Source organism: Erinaceus europaeus, chromosome X, assembly GCF_950295315.1.
Source record: "Erinaceus europaeus chromosome X, mEriEur2.1, whole genome shotgun sequence".
NCBI classification, from domain to species: Eukaryota; Metazoa; Chordata; class Mammalia; order Eulipotyphla; family Erinaceidae; genus Erinaceus; species Erinaceus europaeus.
In genome coordinates this window covers 126,955,790-126,978,711 of record NC_080185.1, presented here as the reverse complement: position 1 = coordinate 126,978,711, position 22,922 = coordinate 126,955,790, and the positions used below count along the sequence as shown (strand labels likewise).

Genomic DNA, 22,922 nt, shown 5'->3' with positions numbered 1-22,922 from the left:
TAGGACAGAGAGAAATGGAGAGAGGAGGGGAAGACAGGGGGAAAGACCTGCAGACCTGCTTCACCGCCTTTGAAGTGACTCCCCTGCAGGTGGGGAGCCGGGGCTTCAACCGGGATCCTTACGCCGGTCCATGTGCTTCACACCACCTGCGCTTAACTCACTGTTAAGCTGCCGTCTGACCCCCTATTATTATTATTATTTTAAATCATCTTTATTTATTTTTAATTTTTTTGTATTTATTTTTCCTTTTGTTGCCCTTGTTTTTTATTGTTGTTGTAGTAGTTGTTATTGATGTCGTTGTTGTTGGATAGGACAGAGAGAAAAGGAGAGAGGAGGGGAGACAGAGGGATAGACACCTGCAGACCTGCTTCACCATCTGTGAAGCGACTCCCCTGCAGGTGGGGAGCCAGGGGCTCGAACCGGGATCCTTATGCTGGTCCTTGCGCTTTGTGCCATGTACGCTTAACCCACTGCTAAGCTACTGCCTGACCCCCTATTATTATTATTTTAAATCATCTTTATTTATTTATTGGATATAAACAACCAGAAGTCAAGATGGAAGCAGGAGATAGAGAGGGAGAGAGACAGAGAGACACTTACAGCCCTGCTTCACCACTTGCAAAGCAAACCCTGCAGGTGGGGACTGGGGGCTTGAACCCCGGTCCTTGTGCGTTGTTACACGTGCGCTCAAATAGGTGGGCCACTACCTGGCCCCAAATCATGGATTGCTTGTTTGTTTTGTCTTATTTTTTTTGCCTTTTAAATTTTCTGTTGTTTTACCAGAGCACTGCTGGGTTATGGTGGTGCTGGGGATTGAACCTGAGACCTCAGAGCCTCAGGCAAGAGAGTCTCTTTGTATAACCATTCTGCTATCTCTCCCCGCACTGCCTCATCTTTCAGAGACCCAGCCTCTCCTGGTCCACCAGACCCTGCAGGTCTCTGCTTCCCATTCCTGGAATCGGTACTAGTCAGGGCCCAGGGTCCAGTGAGGAGACAGCACCCAGGGTGACCCGAGGAGGATGTTGCTGGTGAGGAGTGTGCAATGATTAACTATTGACAGACTGTTCCCTATTATTGGCCTGTGATGGGCTAATGATTAACTGGGTCCAGAGGACTCTGAAGAATGTGGCCCAGGGCTACTGATATGGAACTGCCAGGCCCCCCCGCCCTAGACTGGCAGGTGGGACCCCCCCCCAACCCTACCCCAGGGGGTGGCCAGCCTGCCATGGGTGTTGAGGTAACTGTCTTGGGTTTGCACTGCCATGTCCACGGGGCCAGTCCAAGGATCCCTGCTTTGCTCCTGTTCATCCCCCACACCCAGCATCCCTTGCTGGCCATGCTTCCTGCAGAGCGGCCCACAGGAAGGCCCCCATCCCCTCAGTACAGCGGACTCGGGAGGCTGGGCGGGCCTGGGGTTCAGATGGGTCTGGACACTCAGAGGTGTGAGAACAAACCCTTCCTGGGCTGTTACACAACCCAGTGCTCCACCTGGCCGTGACACAGTTCCTTCCGGAAGCAGGCAGGCTGTGAGTGAGGATGGAGTGAGGGCCTTGGGCGACAAGAGGGGTGTTTCCAGGTTGCCTGGGTGTGGCCCGTGACCTTTGCGGAGGAGCCTGCTCTGCCTCCTCTCCCGTGAAGTTTTCCCCAACAACTTGTGGGCTCTGCTGCCTGTTGTCTCCCTCTCTAGCTTTCTTGGGCCTCACCCCTGGGTGCTGTCAGCTTCCCCTGTCCTGTGCTGGCCCTTTTTCTGCCATTGGGCTCATGCAAAAGAGACACCTGCTGTTGAATATCTGCTGACCTAATATGCAGCCTCCCGCCACCCCTGCCCTCCACCGCCACCCCTGCCCTCCACCGCCACCCCTGCCCTCCACCGCCACCCCTGCTTTCCCTTCTGCCTCTGGGACTCGGGCCAGCTTCTGATGCAAGGTCAAGGTCCTACTCCCTGCTCTCTGCTCTTCTTCTTCTTCTAGCGTTTGCCCTTCTTCCTTAGCCAGTCAACAGCATCAGGTTGAGCCTGATGCAAAGCCTCGAGACCTCCTTTGAATCTGGAGAGGTGGCAGTCGTTGACTATGTGGGTCAGAGTCTGTCTGGAGCCGCAGGGGCAGTCCGGGTCGTCTCTGGCTCCCCAGCGATGGAACATAGCGGCGCACCGGCCATGGCCTGTTCGATAGCGATTGAGGAGGGCCCAGTCATAACGTGCTAGGTCAAAGCCGGGTGGACGCTCGCAGGGGTCTGTGATGAGGTGTTTGTTCTTGACCTCAGCTGACTGCCAACTCTGTTTCCAAGAGACTGGAACAGAGAAGTTCAGTGTAGGCGTAGGGGACCAGATTGGGTGACGAGACGTCAAGCGTTGGACAGGGTGGGCGAAGATCTCCGCGTATATTGGCAGGTCCGGTCGAGCGTAGACGTGGGAAATGAACTTAGATGATGCCGCATCCCGACGAATATCTGGCGGGGCGATGTTGCTGAGAACTGGCAGCCATGGGACCGGGGTGGAACGGATGGTTCCAGAAATGATCCTCATGGAGGAATATAATTTGGAATCGACCAGGTGGACATGGGGGCTACGGAACCATCCTGGGGCACAGTATTCTGCAGTGGAATAGCATCATGCCAGAGATGATCGTAGTGTGGAAGCGCTCGCGCCCCATGAGGAGCTGGCCAGTCTTGCGATGATGTGATTCCTCGCGCCCACCTTTGCTGCAGTTTTTATGAGATGTTCGTGAAATGACAGGGTGCGATTGAGAGTAACGCCAAGATAGACTGGCTGGGCTTCATGCCGGATTCTCGTATCGCCAAGCTGCACATTCAGCTCTCTGCTCTAATCTTAATGGCCCCCTTCCAGGGCCTGTCCTCACATGGACACTGGCATGGGGAAGTCCCCCGACACCTGTGTCCTTCCCAGGGCCCTCGTGGGGTGGAGGGGAGGGTGATGCACGTGTCCTCCATCCTGCAGGGCCCCCCCACTCTGGAACTCTTCCTTTTACAGCCTCTGCAGCATCCGCTCACGGAGGCTTTGTTCCCAACAAGACTTTCAGTCACTGTTTTTGCTTCCTCCTGCTGTTTCCAGCAAAAACATCTTCAGGAGAATAGTCTAGTGTGCTGCACCTCTTCAGATGTTTAACTCTTTCCCATACCCCCCCCCCCAGCGAGTTCTCTGTGCAGCCTGCAGTGAGCCGGGACCCGTGTCCTGCTTGCTGTGTGGTCACTGTCTCCGCCTGCCCCCTTGTGCTGCAAGCCTGAGCCATCCCTTTGGCTTCACAGAACTTCCTGTTCCCCAGCTCCTGCCTGGGTTCTGCAGGCATCAGGCCTGTGAGTCACACGGTGCCATGGCCAAGAGGGTGACTGAACGGGCATCCTGTGTCGTCTGTGATCCATAGAGCTCCACAGGACACCGGCATGGTGGCAGGCTGGCTGCACTGTCTCTGCAGCTGCTACCAAGCTGATGTGTGTGTGTTTTGCCTGATTGGGCCTGGTGGAGACTTTGGGACAGAGAGAACAGAGCGGAGGAAGCTTCTCTGGTACAGCTGCCGCCCCACCGCTCACCCCCCAGAGCAAATGAATATCAAAGAGATGCTTTCTCTGGGCTAGGAAGCCCAGAGGACAAGAGCCAGCTATTAGCTCCCACCCAACCTCCCCAGTTTCTACTCAGGAACCAACCGACAGGGTGTGGTTGGGGCAAGGCTGCCTGCAAAGTCCTGGAATGTGTTCTGCAGAATCTGTCCGGGATGCTGCAAGGCGCTTTTTTTTTTTCTTCTAATTATTATTTCTTTATTGGGAATTAATGTTTTACATTTGACGGTAAATACAATAGTTTGTACATGCGTAACATTTCCAAGTTTTCCATATAACAAAACAACCCCCACTAGGTCCTCTTGTAGCACGTTGAAATAAGCAAGCACAAGCCACGTTCCCAGATGCTCCTCTGTGTGCGAGGCCACCACAGTGTCCCTGTCCATTCTCAGCTCCCACACTGAACCTCTGTCCCAGTGAAACATCAGCCCGTGAAACACTAGCCCGTTTCATTCATTTTCCTTCCTGCCTCTGTGCTGTTTCACCGGCCGCTCCCTCTTCCTGCACCACTGTCCGTGGGGCCCCCTCCCTCACCATCGGGGCCCTCCTCCACTCCCCTCTCTCCCTTTTTCCCCTCTGGTCACCTCAGTTCTGCTGCCATCAGAATTCAAGGGTTTGCTCCTCCAGTTCCTAGGGCATGGTGTCAGTACTACAAATCCACAGCTCCCTTGTTTTTCTTTCCTCCCTTTTTTCCTTTCCTTTCCTTCCTTCCTTCCTTCCTTCCTTCCTTTCTTCCTTCCTTCCTTCCTTCCTTCCTTCCTTTCTTCCTTCCTTCCTTCCTTCCTTTTTCTTATATATTTATTTACTCTCTTTTCTTGCCTTGGTTTTATTGTTGTACTTATTATTGTTATTACTGATGTCATTGCTGTTGTTGGAGAGGACAGAGAGAAATAGAGAGAGGAGGGGAAGACAGAGAGAGGGAGAGAAAGACAGACACCTGCAGACCTGCTTCACTGCCTGTGAAGCGACTCCTCTGCAGGTGGGGAGCCGGGGGCTCGAACCAGGATCCTTTCACCGGTCCTTGCGCTTTGCACCACCTGTGCTTAACTGGCTGTGCTACTGCCCGACGCCCCTTCCTTTTTAATTTAATATTTATTTATTCCCTTTTGTTGCCCTTGTTGTTTTATTGTGGTAGTTATTATTGTTGTTGTTATTGATGTCGTTGTTGTTATTGATGTCGTTGTTGGATAGGACAGGAGTGGAGAAAGGAGGGGAAGACAGAGAGGGGGAGAGAGCGACAGACACCTGCAGATCTGCTTCACTGCCTGTGAAGCGACTCCCCTGCAGGTGGGAAGCCAGGGGCTCAAACCGGGATCCTTACGCCGGTCCTTGCCCTTCAAGCCACATGCACTTAACCTGCTGCACTACTGCCCGACTCCCCCTCCCCTCCTTTTTTATTTGGTAGGACAGGCAGGCAGAAATTGAGAAGGAAAGGGGAGACAGAAAGGGAGAGAGAGAGAGAAAGATAGACACCTGGAAGTGTTTCTTTATATGCTTTCCCATTTTTCTGAGGAGGTCTCTTTGATCTTTTCTGTGGTTAATCACTGACATGAGTTCCTCAGTTAGCAATCTCTGGCCAGCTGTGTGTGTTGGGTGAACACTTTCTCCAGGGCTGCAGGCTGTCTTTTTTTTTTTTTTTTTTCAGATGACAATGTCTTTCTCCGTGCAGAAGCTTTTCAGTTTGATAAGATTCCTGGCTTGAAATGGAATTGGCGTATCGCACCAAAGTAAAAGACTGTGGGGTGGGGAGAATGCAGGTCCAAGAAGGATGACAGAGGACCTAGTGGGGGTTGTATTGTTATATGGGAAACCTGGGAATGTTATGCATGTACAAACTATTGTATTTACTGTTGAATGTAAAACATTAATTTCCCAATAAAGAAATTAAAAAAATATGCACAGGATAAAAGATCTGAAGATCACATAGAGTCATAACCCCCAGAGTTGTAGACATCTCGATATTTCCTTTCAGACTATGTCTAGAGATACAATGAACAACAGTGACTATAGTCAATAACACTGTATTAGTGATAAAAAATTTCAAAGTCGGGCAGGGGTAGATAGCATAGGGTTATGTTTCTCATGCCTGAGGCTCCAAAGACCCAGGTTCAATCCCCTGTACCACCATAAGCCAGAGCTGAGCAGTGCTCTGGTAAAAATAAATAAATAAATAAATAAATAAACAAACAAACAAAAGATTCCTGTCGTGTGTTTTGGCTTTTGTGTCTCTTGAAAAACTCCCAGGGATATCTCTGCGGCCAGTGCTGGGCAGGGCCTGACCTCTGCTGTCCTCTGTGTATTTTATGATTTCTGGGCATTTTAAAAAAGTTTGGCTTATTTATTTACGTGCTAGAGAGGGGACAGGAATGTCATTCAGCTGTAGCATACAGCAGTTCTTCTAGCATTTGCCCTTCTTCCGTAGCCAAATGTCATTCAGCTGTAGCATACAGCAGTTCTTCTTCTAGCGTTTGCCCTTCTTCCGTAGCCAAATGTCATTCAGCTGTAGCATACAGCAGTTCTTCTTCTAGCGTTTGCCCTTCTTCCGTAGCCAGTCAACAGCGTGAGCTGCTTGTTGCTGGCTTTGAAAGTGACTGGGATCCATGTGGATTCAGTCGGCTGGGAAGGATCGTCAGTTTCCCCAATGAATGGGTGCTCACGGGATGCACCACGGGAAGGTCGATCCAATGATCCCAGTGATGGGACTGAACTTGGGAGCCTCAGGCATGCAGGGTCTGAACTTTGATGTTGAACCAACCTCTGATCACCTCTGTCCCTACCTTCCCCCTTTCCTCCCTCCCTCCCTCCCTCTTCCTTCCTTCCTTCCTTCCTTCCTTCCTTCCTTCCTTCCTTCCTACAAGAGAGATACAGTGGGGGAGAAAAAAAAAAGGAAAGAAAAAAGAAAACACCAGAGTCTTGCTCAGCTCTGGCTGATGGTGGTACTGGGAATTGAACATGGGGTGGGAATTTAGAGCCTCAGGCAGAAGAGTCTTGCAGAAACCCTGTGCTATCCTCCCCAGCCCTCTGGGGAACACCCTGAGGGCAGAGTTGCCCCCTGACTGGGGTGGGGGGACGCCTGGGTGTGTCTGGCTCCTCTCCAGGACGGTCCCCCTGGTCATTCTCTTGAGCCCACAGGGACTCTGGTCGGGGAGGGGGCCACAGGACAGCCAGAATGGTAACATTGGCAGAAAGCCTGCATCACCCTGCAGACTTGTGTCTGCATAGTTCCAGATGCCACTGCCAGGTGATTTGTTGATGGGGTCACCCCCCTGCCCTGTTCTGGGGGTCTGCTTCTGTTGCCCACTCCTCTGTCCTCTCATCTTCCACCAGGATGATTTGCAAGCAGTGGTAGCTGTGTCCATCAGACAGCTGGGGCCCAGCTGCAGACTGAGGGCTGCCACACCCCTGAGCCCCCAGAGGAGGGAGAAACTGTGCTTCCTTGGGTGCCCAGCTCAGGAGCCTGGATTCAGTGGGCTGTGTCTGGCGTGCTCTCGGCGAGGACCCCAGCTCCTCCTGGAGGCTGACCACTTGGGTCTTTTTTTTCTCCTCTCATTCTCTTAGCAGTGTGTGAAGATAGTGGCTTTTTTGGGGTATAAAACAGGAGGCTGGCAGGAGTTGGGCGGTAGCGCAGCAGGTTAAGCACAGGTAGTGCAAAGCACAAGGACAGGCATAAGAATCCCGGTTCGAGCCCCCAGCTCCCCACCTGCAGGGGAGTCATATCACAAGCGGTGAAGCAGGTCTGCAGGTGTCTGTCTTTCCCCATTTCTGTCTTCCCCTCCTCTCTCCATTTCTCTCTTTCCTATCCAACAATGACGACAACAGTAATGACTATAACAACAGTAAAACAACAGGGGCAACCAAAGGGAAAATAAGTAAATATTTTTAAAAGTTAAAAAAAAAAAAAAGGAGGTTGGCAAACCTTTCTTGGAAGAAGCCGAGTAATAAATACTTCTAGTTTCGTGGACCAGGCTGTCCAGTACTCTCTCCAGTGTGGTTGGATTCCGGTCGAATTTCAGTTACAAAGACAAAGAAAGACAGCTGGCTAGATTGGACTCCTGGGCCATAGTTTTTCAAGAACTAGTGCAGGAAACTGGCCGGGTTGGGCCAGTGAGATAGCCCTCCCAGATAGTCCTCTGCTCTGCCTTGACTGCGACCCCAGTTCAAGCCCGGCCTCCGCTGCATTGAAGGAGGCTTCAGTGTCCCCGGTTTCTGCTTCTTTCTTCTTTTAAATTTTTATTAGCGATTTGCAAAATCACAGTACAATTCCGAGCCATTCCCACCAGCAGAGTTCAGGGTCCCCTGTTTCCTCCCTTGGACACTGCAGTGGTTCTTGTAAGCTCACAGATATGGGTTGGCTATTATTTCTAGAACTATCTATCTGCCTATTCCCCCCCCCCCATTTTTTTTCCCCTCTGGCCCTGCCTTCTCTGCCATTTTAAGCCACACCTCCACCTGTGACTCCTTCTGAGTGTCCTTCCTTTTTTTTCCCCTCTTCTTTCTCTGGGTCCTGATGGAATTAGGGTTCAGAGCCCTCTGGTCATCTTCCCCTAATATTTCTCCCCCCTCTGAGAGTTTGGAACCAAATTATTTTTGGGGTGCAAATGCCATGAGTTCTTTCTTTCTCGCTCTCTGCCTGTCTGTATCAAAAAATAGAGGGAGTGGGGCGGTAGCGCAATAGGTTAAGCACACGTGGCGCAAAGCGCAAGGACCAGCATAAGGATCCCAGTTCGAGCCCCGGCTCCCCACCTGCAAGGGAGTCGCTTCACAAGTGATGAAGCAGGTCTGCAGGTGTCTGTTCTTTCTCTCCCCCTCTCTGTGTTCCCCTCCTCTCTCCATTTCTCTCTGTCCTATCCAACAACAACGACATCAATAACAACAATAACTACAATAATAAAACAAGGGCACCAAAAGGGAATATATAAAAATTTTAAAAAAGAGAAAAAAATAGGAAACAAAAAAAAAAAAAGGAGAAAAAAGGGGACAGGCGGTAGCGTACTTGGTTGAGTGCACATGTTACAGTGCTCAAGGACCTGGGTTCAAGTCCTCCCCCCTCATCCCGTCCCCACCTGCAGGGGGCAACCTTCACAAGTGGTGGGGCAGGGGTGCAGGGGTCTCTCTGTGTCTGTCTCTCTCTATCTCCCCCTTTCCTCTTGATTTCTGGCTGTCTCTATCTAATAAAGATAGAAAGAAGGAAGGAAGACTGTCTGGGTTCACGGATTCATCTAGATTAATTGGTGCTGGGTTGGGTTATTAATGTTAGAGGATGTGAAGGATTTCAAGATTGGAGGGTGCTCAGACTATCTGTTTTTCTTTGGTCACCAGGGTTTTTGTTGGGGCTTGATGCTTGCACAGCAAATCCTCTTCTGCTGCTCCCAGTAACCTTTTTTTTCTCCATCTTTTAAAATTTTTTTTAAAGATTTCCTCTTTTAATCTCTTTTATTGGATAGATAGAGACAGAGAGAAATTGAGAGGGGAAGGGGAGATAGAGAGAAAGGGAGACAGCAAGACACCTGTAGCCCTGCTTCACCACTTGTGAAGCTGTCTCCCCTGCAGGTGGGGGGTCAGGGGCTTGAACCTGGGTCCTTACACACTGTGATGTGAGCACTTAACCAGGTGTGCCACCGCCTGGCCCCTTCATCTTTTTCTCTTGATGCTAGAGTTGGAGAAATTGAGAGATGGTGATAGGGAGGGTGAGAGAGAGAGAGCACAGCTTCATGTCTTGAGGATTGGGGGCTTGAACCTGAGTCCTTGAACATAGTGCCATGTGCACAGTACTGGATATGTGCACAGTCAGTGCCTGGCCCCAAGAGCACCAGCTGACCTCATGTGAGGCTCTGGATTGGACCCCAGGTGCCACGTGGGAACCCCTTGGATGGTAGCAGAAAAGCTTCGTGGATGGTGGGGCAGGGCTGACTGCTCTCTCTTCTCTGAGGGCACAGAAAGGCAGGCTAGGGCCAGGGGGTTGATTTAGTGTCCCTGAGCAGGTGTGAAGCCTCTGTTCGTTCCCTGGTGCCGCAGACACCACTAGCGGTCCTAGGAACCCGTCTCTGTCGTTTGGGGTCACGCCCAGGGAGTCTCACCCGGGCTGCTTCTGTGTTGCAGATCGAAGAAGGTAGCAAGGCCTCGGCAGTGGACAAGCTTCTGGCCGGGGACGAGATCGTGGGCATCAATGACGTCGGGCTCTCAGGCTTCCGGCAAGAGGCCATTTGCCTGGTCAAGGGCTCCCATAAGACCCTGAAGCTGGTGGTGAAGAGGTGAGTGCCGCCCGCCTGCTGTGAGCGCACAGGTGGGAGGAGAGACATGGGACGGGCAGAGGGCGCCAGGCAGCCAGGGGAGGGAGGCCTGTGCTGCTCTCCTGTCATTTCACACTGCCCTCCTGATTGGGGCTGTCTGCCTGGCTGTCGATTTACCTGCATCATTTCAACCGTCCTGATTAGGTGTGTGTGTGTGTGTGTGTGTGTGTGTGTGTGCGCGCTTATCTGTCTGTTTGCCTGTTGACATACCTGTGTCACTTTATCAAAGCCTCTTTAATAGTTGGCTTTGATGCCTGTCTGCCTGCCTGCCTGTTGATATAGCTGTTCCAGTTAAGCCCTTCTGACTCTTAGCTATGGTCTGTGAGTCTGTCTGTTGAGTCACCTGTGTCATTTCAGCTCTCCTGACTGTTGTCTGTCTGTCTGCTTTTTGATTGACTTGTGTCATTCCAGCCCTTCTGATTAGGGTGTATGGGATGTGTGTGTGTCTGTCTGTTGATTCAGTGGTACAGTCTAAGCCCTCTTGATTATAGCTTATGGTGTGTGTGTGTGTGTGTGTGTGTGTGTGTGTGTGTGTCTGCCTGTGAGCTTTCAGCCCTCCTGACTATGGCCTATGTCTGTCTCCCTGCCTGCCTGTCTGTCTGACCCCACAAACATATAGCATTCTCTTTCAGCAAGCTTCAAGCATTTTTAAAATTCCTCCTTTTATTACCAGCAGTTGCCTATTTGGATTTATTAAGTGAGTACAAACAGTTATAAATCCCAAGGGGCCCGTTCTGTCACTACCTCCGCGGGCTTCCTTTGATTCACAAAGCGGACGTAGCCAGCCGTCCTGCCTTCTGAGAGCGCCCCTTTTATCACGGCTACAATTGATGGAGCAACTTGGAGCATCACGTGTTTCCTCTCAGGGAGCAGCTGAGCCTCCGGGCAGAGGGATTTCTCTCTGGAGCTCATCTCAGCCCTGCCATGCTTCCCTTCAGCCCAGTCTGGGGAGCTGGGGCCCCCTGCAGGGGTGTGTATGGCGCTGTCCCTGCACCCCCACTGCTGCCTGAGGTTTTGCTGCCTGCCTGTTGGCGAGAAACCCCTGGACTTATCAGGGGCTGGGCGGTTGCACATCTGGTTAAATGTACGTGTCACCAAGGGCAAGGACCTGGGTTCGCACCCCTGGCTCCCCACCTGCAAGGGGGGAAGCTTCACAAGTGGCGAAGCAGGTCTGTTGTTCTCTCTGTATCTCTCCGCCCTCTCTCATTCTCTCTCGCATCCATGTTTGAGCCTCCAGTTCCCACCTGCAGGGTGAAGCAGGGCTGCAGCTGTGCCTCTTGTCTGTCTGTCTCCCTTCCCCCTCTCAATTTGTGGATGTCTCTATCCAATAAATAAAGATAATAAAAATGTTTTTAAAAGAAAATATTCTGGATGTGAGGGCGATCTGGCTGCGACATCTGTCACCCCATTGATCACCAGGGTTGATTCGGCTGATCTGGCTGGCTAGGCGGGTGTCCCCTTCCTCCCTCACAGCTCCATGTGCGCCCCTCCCGAAGCTGCGCGCTCGGTCGAAGAGGACGGCCTTCCCCGAATAGAGACGGACCGGTCTTCGGTCGAGGGTATACGAGTAGCTGCGCTCCCCTGCTAGAACCTCCAAACAAGCTCTCAAGAAAATATTCTTTAATATTGCAAAAAAAAAAAAAAATGGCAAAAGTGGCCACGAGAGGCAGTGGATTCATAGTACTGGCATGGAGCCCATTCGATAACCCTGGTGGTTGTTAAAATAAAACCAGCCAACAAACAAAAACTTTTATCATTTATATGGCATTACTCTGATTCTGGGGCAGGTGGGGACCACTCCACAGGTGCAGGAGCATGTTCTGAGTGAGAGGGGCCCAGCTAAGAACATAGATGGATACTGGACATCTGATTAGGCTCAGGATGACAAGAGACCACAGGCTGCCAACAGAAGGTACGGACAAGGACTGTCTTTCTACACAGGAGGCGCTGGGTTCAAGACCAGAGGCCACCTGGGAGCCCTGTGAATGGTGGAGTCTTTTCTCTGTGTGTCTGCTATCAAGAATGAAAAGAGTTGACCCAGGTGGACTATGCATGCGGTATCATGACAGAGCTTAGTCTTCTAAGTAATTACCATGACAAGATAGGGAAGCAAACCAATCCCTTATTTTTTCTTTATTTATTTTTAATATTTATTTTATTTATTTATTTATTCCCTTTTGTTGCCCTTGTTGTTTTATTGTTGTAGTTATTATTGTTGTTGTCGTTGTTGGATAGGACAGAGAGAAATGGAGAGAGGGAGGGGAAGACAGAGAGGAAGAGAGAAAGATAGACACCTGCAGACCTGCTTCACCGCCTGTGAAGCGACTCCCCTGCAGGTGGGGAGCCGGGGTTCGAACCGGGATCCTTATGCCAGTCCTTGTGCTTTGCGCCACCTGTGCTTCCCTTATTTTTAAAATAAGTTTTCAGCCTATTTCTTTCCCCCAGAGCCCTGTTCTGGCTGATGGTGGTGTGGGGGACTGACCTGAGGCTTTGGAGCCTCAGGCGTGAGAGTCTCTTTGCATAACCATTGTGCTATCTACCCCTCACCTTAATCCAAATGTTTCCAAAGGGACCTTTCAGTAGCATGCTTAAGTGTTAGAAAACATTTTAAGTTATTTTATTAGTGACTTCATAGTGACTTACACGGTTATACAACCCACCACCAAAGTTCTGTATTCAGTGTTTGGAGAGAGAAAAAAAACAAAAACTTTTCCTCTCTGTGTGTTTTTTTTTTTTTTTTTTCTGTTTGTTTATGTTTTAATTGCCACCAAGGTTATCCTTGGGGCTTGGTGCCTGCACAATGAATCTACCACTTCTGCTGGCCAGTTTTTTTTTTTTTTTCTTTTCTATTTGATAGGACAGAAATTGAGAGCAAAGGGGGATCTAGGGGAAGAGAGAGAGGGTGAGAAGAAGAAAAGCTCCTGTAGCCCTGCTTCACCACTCGTGAAACTTCCCCCCTCTAGATGGGGACCAGGGGCTTGCACCTGGGTCCTTGTGCCTGGGAACAGATGCGTTCAACCAGGTGAGCCACTGCCCGACCCCCTGAAAAATTTTTAATTTTGTATATTTATTTATTTATTTATTTAATGTATATATTATTGGATAAAGACAGAAAGAAATTGAAAAGAGAAGATAGAAAAGGAGAGGGGGCCAGGCCCTGGCACACCTGGTTAAGAGCACACATTTCAGTGTGCGTGGACCCAGGTTCAAGTCCCTGGTCCCCACCTGCAAGGGGAAAGCTTCACAAGTGGTGAAGCAGGGCTGCAGGTGTCTGTCTGTCTCTCTTCCTCTCTATTTATCCCCCACCCCTCTTAATTTCTATCTCTGTCCAACAATAAATAAATAAAATATTTTTTTAAAAAAAAGAGAGAGAGAGAAGGAGAGAGGGGGGCCTGGATGATGGCACACCTGGTTGAGTGTACATGTTATAGTGCGCCAGGACCCAGGTTCAAGCTGCCAGTCCCCATCTGCAGAGAGTAAGTTTCATGAGTTGGTGAAGCAGGGCTGTAGGTGTCTCTCCCTTTCCTTTAATTTCTGGCTGCCTTTATCAAATAAATAAAGATAATAAATAAATGTAAAAGAGGGAGCCACTTGCAGTCCCACTTCACCACTTCCAAAGCATCCCCCCCCCCCCCCCGCAGATGGGGATTGGAAGCTTGAACCCTGGTCTGTGCACATTGTAACGTGTGCTCCATGAGGTGCACCACCACCCAGCCCCCAGGTCTCTCTTCTCCCTTCCTTCTCCATTCTTGGGCACCTACCCATCTTACTAATATTCTCATAGATTTGCTGGACTCTCTTGGCGTTTCCCTTAAAGCTCCAGATATCTTACACCCACCAGGGAGGAATAGTGGCTGGTTTATAAAGTGGACGTCACAGGTTCAAGCCCCCCCACGCCCAGCTCCCACCCACAGGGGGGAGCGCTACAAGGGTTGAAGCAGAGCTGCAGCTGCTTTTCTCCCTGTTTCCCCCTTCCCTTTCAATTTCTGGCTGTGTCTATCCACTAAATAAATAAGGATCATTAAAATGGTAAAATATATATATATATATATATATATATATATATATAGGGAGTGGGCGGTAGCGCAGCGGGTCAAGTGCAGGTGGCGCAAAGCGCAAGGACCGGCGTGAGGATCTCAGTTCCAGCCCCCGGCTCCTCACCTGCAGGGGAGTCGCTTCACAGGCGGTGAAGCAGGTCTGCAGGTGTCTGTCTTTCTCTCCCCCTCTTTGTCTTCCCCTCCTCTCTCCATTTCTCTCTGTCCTATCCAACAACGAAGACATCAATAACAACAACAATAACTACAACAATAAAACAACAAGGGCAACAGAAGGGAATAGATAAATATTTTTAAAAGTGGCCTTCTCTACACAATGGCAGATGAACCACAAGTGGTAAAGACGCAGTCAGCAGTAACTGACTACCCACTTGGTTGCCCTGACACAGACCGGCTTTGCCCTGCAGATTGGCGTCGGCGCTGGCTGGAGAGCCAGCTCAAGGAGGCCCTGGGTCCGGTCCCCCAGCCCCCCGTTGCAGTGGGCAGTACAGATTTGGAGAATGGATGGGTGGATGGGCACGGCACTACTGTAAGACGTGTGCCCGTTGTCCTGTGAGGGAGATGTGGGGTGTGCTGGGCCCTCCTGGGGGAATAGCTGCTCTGTCTTTGTACCCCATGGACTCTGGGGAATGGGTCACACTGCCCCGACAGGGGCTCCGCGGCATCAAGTTTCTTAGGTTGCCAGGGTGTGGTGGGGTCACCTGGTGGAGGCCAGGCTGGGGGCTGGGGGGTGGGGTGGGGAGGGGCACGTCTGTCTCCAGTTCCAGAAAGAAGGACGGGCCAGATGGCGGCGCACCTGGTTGAACACACATATTGAAATGCGCAAGGACCTGGGTTCGAGCCTTCTGGTCCCCACCTGTAAGGGGAGAGCTTCACGAGGGGTGCAGCCGTGCTGCAGGTGTCTCTCTGTCTCTCTCCCTCTCTAGCTCCCCTTTCCCTCTCAATTTCTGGCTGTCTCTATTCAGTAAATAAACAAAAGTAATTTTTAAAAAGTATTTATTTATCTATTCCCTTTTGTTGCCCTTGTTGTTTTATTGTTGTAGTTATTGTTGTTATTGATGTCGTCGTTGTTGGATAGGACAGAGAGAAGTGGAGAGAGGAGGGGAAGACAGATCGGGAAGAGAAAGACAGACACCTGCAGACCAGCTTCAACGCTTGTGAAGCGACCCCTCTGCAGGTGGGGAGCCGGGAGCTTGAACCGGGATCCTTAAGCTGGTCCTTACGCTTCGCGCCACGTGTGCTTAACCTTAACACTGTGCTACCGCCGACCTCCGCTGTTACTTTTTCTGATGTATGACATTCTCACAGGAGTGAAGTGGTCTCTCATTCTTGTCTTTTTTTCCTTTCTCTTACAATTAAAGACTTAGAGCATTTTTTCATATGTTTGTTGGCCTTTTGGATCTCTTCCAGGGGTGAATATTCTGTTCCTGTCCTTTCCCCATTTGTGGGTGGGGTCATTTGTTTTCTTGTTGTTGAGTCTGGCAAGCTCTTTATATATTTTGGTTATTGGCCTCTTGTCTGATGTATGGAATGTAAAGATCTTGTCCCATTCTGTGAGGGGTCTCTTTGTTTGGGTGGTGGTTTCTTTTGCTGTGCAAAAGCTTTTAAATTTAATGTAGTCCCACTGGTTTATTTTTATTTTAGTCTTCTTTGTAATTGGATTCGTTTCATTGAAGATGTCTTTAAAGTTTAGATGGAAAAGAGTTCTGTTTTCCTCTAAGTATCTGGTAGTTTCTGGTCAAACATCCAAGTCCTTGATCCACTTGGAATTTACTTTTGTGTTTGGTGAAATACAGTGGTTCAGTTTCATTCTTCTGTACGTTTCAACCCAGTTTTTCCCCACACCACTTGTTGAAGAAACTCCTTTCCTCATTTAGTAGTCTGGGCACCTTTGTTGAAGATTAGATGTCCATAGATGGGTCAGTGTTTCTATTTATGTTGCAGTACCAAGCAGTTTTGATGACAGTGGCCCTATAATATGATTTGGGACCTGGGAATGCGATGCCTCCAGTTCTGTTCTTTAGTTCCAGGGACATTTCTTTTTAGAGACCACGTCCTAAATCACTTTCTAGCGTGCGGCCACCCTTGCTGCCTGTCCTCTCCCTTTATCACAGCACAGCGACGTATGTCCTTAACCTTGCTCTTAAACACCTGGCACTGCCAGTGATCTGAGCCAGCTTATCTAGCGGTCTGGTCTGGCTCTTGTTATTTCCTGCCCGTTGGCTGGCATCCCTGAGCCCTCTGGTGACTGCGGTCACACCCACTAAGCCGCACTGGAGCGGATTAGCTGCCGAGGGGAGACACACTTCTGCAGGGGTCTGAGAGGAGGCTGGCTGCGTGCAGAGGCACTGGGCTGACTGTGGCCAGGGTTACGGGACGTGCGTGGGCTCCCGGCTGTCTCTCGGCGGCCGAGGCATCTGTGGGGCTCCTCTCCCTGCCACAGATTCCTCTTCTTCTGACGGGGAAATCATTGTCCAGTGGGTGGGGACAAGCCACGCAGCTTAAGCAGCGTTTTACCCTGGGAAGAGTGGCTGCTGGAATGGGGTGTCCACCTTCCCCCATCCTGTAATCTGATCGGGAGAGAGTAGTCAGCGGTCTTGTTCGGCTTCTTGTAGCACGTGGCGTGCAGGCACTGTTTGTAAAAACCCGCTTGTGTTAACACTTTGCTTGAGTGCTACTGGGAGCTTCTGCTGCAGTCGTGAGTACTGAGCGATTGACTGGCCTCCGCTGTGCTGAGGCCGGAGGAACTGGAAAGTGAGTGGCATGGAAAATGCGGTGAACCCTTTCGGAAATGATTTCGGGCTGGGCGGCGGCACATGGGGTCAGGTGCACCTGTCCTCAAGTGTGAAGACCAGGTTTAGGCCCCCGCTCCTGGTCTGCAGGGATGGAACTGCAAGTGATGAAACAGTATTGCCTGCTGGAGTCACTGTGCAATGATAACCCTTGGTGAAAAAAAAAAATAGTGATACAGTTTTAAAAATAAAGACATATTTATTTGTTTATTTTTGCCACTAGGTGCAAGAATTGGGGCTTGATGCCCGCACTAGGAATCCATCGTGCCCAGTGGCCATTTCCCCCCCCCCTTTTTTTTTCTTCTCTTTTTATTAGATAGGAAATTGAGAGGGGAGGGAGGAGGGGGGGCAGGTGGTGGTGCATCTGGTTGAGTGTACACATTACAGTGCTCAGTGACCCAGGTTCAAGCCCCTGGTCCCCACCTGCAGGGGGAAGCTTTATAAGTGGTGAAGCAGGGCTGCAGGTGTCTCTCTGTCTCATCCCTTCTCTTCCTCCTCCTCCCCCTCTCAGTTTCTCTCTGTCTGTATCCAATAATAAATTAAGACAATATAATATATGGAAAAATTAAAAGACGAGAGAGAAGGAAGGAAGGACAGGCAGCTCGTGAAGCGTCCGTCCCTCTGTGGGTGAGGAGCAGGGGCTATTACGGGTGATAATCTGTACGCTTAACTGGATACACCCATGCCCACCCACCCCCAGTTTTTTTTTTTTTATTGTATGAACTTCTTCTTCTAGCGTTTGCCCTTCTTCCATAGCCAGTCAACAGCGTCAGGTGGAGCCTGATGTCAAGTTTCGAGACCTCCTTTGAATCTGGAGAGGTGGCAGTCGTTGACTATGTGGGTCATAGTCTGTCTGGAGCCGCAGGGGCAGTTCGGGTCGTCTCTGGCTCCCCAGCGATGGAACATAGCGGCGCACCGGCCATGGCCTGTTCGATAGCGATGGAGGAGGGCCCAATCATAACGTGCCAGGTCAAAGCCGGGTGGACGCTCGCAGGGGTCTGTGATGAGGTGTTTGTTCTTGACCTCAGCTGACTGCCAACTCTGTTTCCAAGAGTCTGGAACAGAGAAGTTCAGTGTAGGCGTAGGGGACCAGATTGGGTGACGAGACGTCAAGCGTTGGACAGGGTGGGCGAAGATATCCGCGTATATTGGCAGGTCCGGCCGAGCGTAGACGTGGGAAATGAACTTAGATGATGCTGCATCCCGACGAATATCTGGCGGGGCGATGTTGCTAAGAACTGGCAGCCATGGAACCGGGGTGGAACGGATGGGGAGGCTCTCTTTATTATTTTTTTTAAACTTTTTTTTATTTTTTATTTTTTAATATTTATTTTATTTATTTATTCCCTTTTTGTTGCCCTTGTTGTTTTATTGTTGTAGTTATTATTGTTGTTGTCATTGTTGGATAGGACAGAGAGAAATGGAGAGAGGAGGGGAAGACAGAGAGGAGGAGAGAAGGATAGACACCTGCAGACCTGCTTCACCACCTGTGAAGCAACTCCCCTGCAGGTGGGGAGCCAGGGTTCGAACCGGGATCCTTATGCCGGTCCTTGTGCTTTGCGCCACCTGCGCTTAACCCGCTGCGCTACAGCCCGACTCCCTATTTTTTTTGTTTTTAAACATGTTATTTATTTTATTTTAAAGAGAGAGAGAGAGAGAGAGATGCAGGGATGCCAGGCTAGCGTGAGGGTGTTTCTTCCCGGGCACGTGCTCTCTGGGTTGGAGAGAACTCGACCGGAGCCAACCTGGGCTGCTGCTCACTCAGCGATGCGGGAGAGGAACCAGGAACTCGTGGCTGAGCAGGAACGCAATGAGTCTTTATTGATCAGAGAAAACGCCTTTGTATCTTTTGAAGAGGAAGTGGCAGGTCGGAAACGGAAATGGCTAGGAGAGGGGTGGAGATAAGAAAACAATGATTATGTAAATAGACCACAGCATCAACTATGGAGCAGGGCGTAATGCCCAACACAGAGAGAAAGACCAGAGCCCTGCTTAGCTCTGGCTGATGGTGGTGCTGAGTATTGAACCTGGGACCTTGGAGCCTCAGACAGGAGAGTCTTTTGCAGAACCACTGTGCTGTGTCCCCAGACTTTCTGAACTCGGTTCCCACGGTGATCACCGAATTTCCTTCCAGCCTCCTTGCCCACGTGTCCTGTCCACAGTGTGGCCTTGCTGGCCTCTTGACTGAGCTGTGCAGAGCAGTCCTTTCTGTGCCTGGGGCCCAGGCCTGCAGAGGTTGCAATGAGCTCTGCCCACCTCCCCTTGAACCTTTGGAGTGGGACTCCGGAGAATTTTGGACCTGAGGCTCCTCTGTCTACTCCCTCCTAGTGTTCCCGCTCCTACACCCAGACCACCTTCCCATTCAGATCTTCTGGGCTGTGCCTCCCTGGGTGTTCTCCATAGACAGCCCTGAGGACAGGTGGTCCCCACACCTGGTTGGTGCTCTTTGTGGTCCCATGATTTTAGAGGCAGGTGGCTCAAATGTGAGGGAAGGAGTGACACCGTCCTGCAGGTGTGGGCTGGTTCCACTGCTCTTGTCGCTTTTGTCCCCCCCCTCCCCCCAGGGGCCTTGACAGACAGAGCCTGGGGAGCAACAGACTGGTGAGCTCAAGGTGGGTGCCAGGCTCCCCATTCCCAGGGCTCCCCAGCTCACAGCTGTTGCCAGACGTCCTCTGTATTCTCAGCACTGGCCTTGCTATTTCTGGCAGCCAGAGAAGCCAGCCAGCCTGCCCCCTCCCCGAGTATGTCAGCTGCGCTGGGAATCTCAGCCTGACCTTATCTGCAGGTGCAGCCTTTCGTGCTGTGTTGCTGTCCACTGTCTTCTTGAGGCCTTCTCACCTGCTCTGCCTTTTGAAAAGGAGGGGGGATGTTTCCTCTGCTCGCAGAGCTTACACAGGTCACTCCAGCCACAGAGGAGCTCGTCCGCTTTCTCCAGCCTCCTGTTTCTCTCTTTGCCTCCAGTGTCCATCCGCTCTAGTTAGTTTCCTTGGCAAAGGAAAATGCAGGAAGCCAGGGAAAGTGTAAGGCAGGAGAAGCAAAGGCCTCCTGGAAATGACATTCACAGGGCCAGGACCTTCCTCTCGAGGATGCTGAGGAACTCCATGAGGTAAAGTCTGTGTTTGGCTGCAGGGATCCAGGAGGCCTGGCTGGGTCAGCTCCCTGTCTGCAAGAGTCTCTGGGTGGGTGCACCTCGCACACCTGGGCAGCTGTAGCTGTGGCTGACAGAAGGGCCAGGAAGGTTCAGCCTGCCCCGAGTAGGAAACCTGGTGCCTCAGTGGACTCAGATGCAAGCTGGGCTTTGCCCAGGAATGTTGGTCTGCTGGTTGCCTTTGCCCATGAGACCTCGTTCTGCGTAGTGAAGAGAGTAATTATAAGCAGCTGGGTGGTGGTGTATCTGGTTAAGTGCATGCGTTGCCACGCACAAAGACCCAGGTTCAAGCTCTCAGTCCCCACCTGCAGGGAGGAAGCTTCACAAGTGGTGAGGCAGGGCTGCGGACTCTCTCTCGCTCCTTTTTTTTAAAAAAAAAAAAATTTTTTTTTAGTCATTTAAAAATGATTAACGGGGGTTGGGCAGTAGCTCGGCAGGTTAAGCACACGTGGTGCAAAGAGCAAGGACCAGCATAAGGATCCTGGTTCGAACCCCTAGCTCCCCACCAGCAGGGGGTCACTTCACAAACGGTGAAGCAGGTCTGCAGATGTGTATCTTTCTCTCCCCGTCTCTGTCTCCCCTCTCAATTTCTCTCTGTCCTTTCCAACAACAACATCAATGGCAACAATAAAAATAAGGGCAACAAAGTGGGGGACAAAATGGCCTCCAGGAGCAGTGGGTTCATAGTGCAGGCACCAAGCCCCAGCAATAACCCTGGAGGCAAAAAAAAAAAAAAAAAAAAAAATAGAGCAGATGGAATTAGGGGTCTTCATGTGGAAAATAGAAAGTCTATTTTAGGCAGGTTCCAAGGGGCCCTCTCGCTCCCCCTTTCCGTCTTCCCTCCCTTTCAATTTCTATCTGTCCTATCAAGTTCTTCTAGCGTTTGCCCTTCTTCCGTAGCCAGTCAATAGCGTCAGGTTGAGCCTGATGTCTGCTTGTTGCTGGCTTTGAAAGTGACTGGGATCCATGTGGATTCCGTCGGCTAGGAAGGATCGTCAGTTTCCCCAATAAATGAGTACTCACGGGATGCACCACGAGAAGGTCCATCCAGTGCAACCCTCCTATCAAGTAAAATAGAGTGAATGGAGGGAGTCAGGTGGTAGCGCAGTGGGTTAAGCACACGTGGCGCAAAGCACAAGGACCGGCGTAAGGATCGTGGTTCGAGCCCCCGGCTCCTCACTTGCAGGAGAGTCGCTTCACAGGTGGTGAAGCAGGTCTGCAGGTGTCTGTCTTTCTCTCCCCACTCTGTCCCCCGATCTCTCTCGATGGCTCTCTGTCCTGTCCAACAACAACAATAATGGCAATAGTAATGACAACAATAAGGGCAAAAAAATGGGAAAAGATGGCATCCAGGAGCAGTGGATTGATTCATAGTACAGGCGCTGAGCCCCAGCAATGGCCCTGGAGGCAAAAGAGAGAGCAAATGGACAGAAGCCATCTGTATGGTGTGTGCCTCCAGTTCTCTGAGCGTCCTGCAGTCCTGTGTGTCCCCCAGGAGAGAGGAGTAAGGCAGAACCTTTGAGACAGGCCTAGAAGAGTAAGGGACCAGCTCCCATGTAGGGAGCATGACCCCCTCACCCCCTGCATTCTGGTAAGTTCCACACTGATAAAGGCGGAGAACAGTGCAGCCCAGTTTCACAGAAAGCTAGGTACACCCTCAGTCAGGCAGATGGGAGTGACTGAGCTCAGTCCTCTGTCTGCAGGCCCCCAAGCCGTCTGCCATCTTTTGCAGGAAGGATGAGCTGAATTGGAGACCTCACTCTTGGCACGCCACCAAGTTCTGTGACAGCCACCAAGAGCCTCCAGCGGTGCCCTTCCCCGCCAGTGCCAGCCCCTCATGGTACAGCCAGCACTATGCCAGGTAGGTGTGCTCGCCATAGGGCAGGACCCTGCCCTTCTGCCGAGGACAGGCCAGTCTCACCTTCCATCAGTGAGCAGGGGCCCAGCACTCGGGGACAGAAGTGCCGGCTCCGAAAGCCAGGCTTTCTTGAGGCATGAGAACCCAGAACATCGCTGTGGCTGGGGGGCTGAGGAGGGGGGGCCGGGGACCTTGTTCTCCCTAGGCCCTGTTCTGTGTGTGTGTTCATGGGTGTGTCTGGGGTGAACGCCACCCTCTCAGAAGCTTCTCTGTGGCTGCCCTGCTAGGGGATGTTCTCAAACATGCAAAGGAAAGCACTGAAAAAAACATAGGATTAGAGGGGTTCATCTCCACACAGTTCTCGCCACCAGAACTCCATATCCCATCCCCTCCCCTGACAGCTTTCCTATTCTTGATCCCTCTGGGAGTATGGACCCAAGGTCATTGTGGGATGCAGAAGGTGGAAGGTCTGGCTTCTGTAATTGCTTCTCTGCTGAACATGGGTGTTGACAGGTGGATCCATACTCCCAGCCTGTCTCTCTCTTTCCCTAGTGGGGCAGGGGTCTGGGGAAGCGGAGCTCCAGGACACATTGGTGGGATTGTCTTTCCAGGGAAGTCTGGTCGGCATCATGGTAGCATCTGGAACCTGGTGGCTGAAAAGAGAGTTAACATACAAAGCCAAACAAATTGTTGACTAATCATGAACCCAAAGGCTGGAGTAGTGCAGAGATGAAGATTGGGGGGGGGGGGGTCTCTGTTTTGTAGATCGTTAGTAAGCCTATTTTAGTTATATTCCAACGGGCCCATGACTATACTAGTTTTTTTTTTTTTTAATTTTATTAAGCCTGACATCTGATATGCAGGTGAGTCCAAGTTACAGTGTGTTTTGATAAACCACAGACTCTCAATTGATATGAAACAGGGGCCTTTTAATCTACTCTTGAAATGCCTTGCTATAAGTTAACTTGCTGGTTTCTTTCTCTTTTTTCTTTTTTTTAAACTGCCACCAGGGTTATTGCTGGGGCTCAGTGCCAACACTACAAATCTACCCCTGGTAGCCATCCCCCCCTTTTTTTTTTTCCTTTCCTTTTTCTATTTTCTTTGATAGGACAAAGAGAAATTGAAGAGGGGAGAGGGAGCTAGAGAGGGCGAGAGACAGAGAGACACCTGCAGACCTGCTTCACTGCTCTTGGAGCGTTCCCCTTG

At 50.9% G+C, this 22,922-nt stretch overlaps 1 protein-coding gene across 1 annotated transcript in view; it reads left to right on the top strand.

Moving 5' to 3' along the window:
• Positions 1 to 22,922, top strand: part of SHROOM2 (shroom family member 2) — a 94,291-nt gene that overhangs the window by 41,887 nt on the left and 29,482 nt on the right. The window contains exons 2-3 of the mRNA XM_060182692.1: positions 9,673 to 9,824; positions 21,591 to 21,719. Coding sequence (XP_060038675.1) covers positions 9,673 to 9,824; positions 21,591 to 21,719 — 281 coding nt within the window. The remainder of the gene's footprint in view (positions 1 to 9,672; positions 9,825 to 21,590; positions 21,720 to 22,922) is intronic.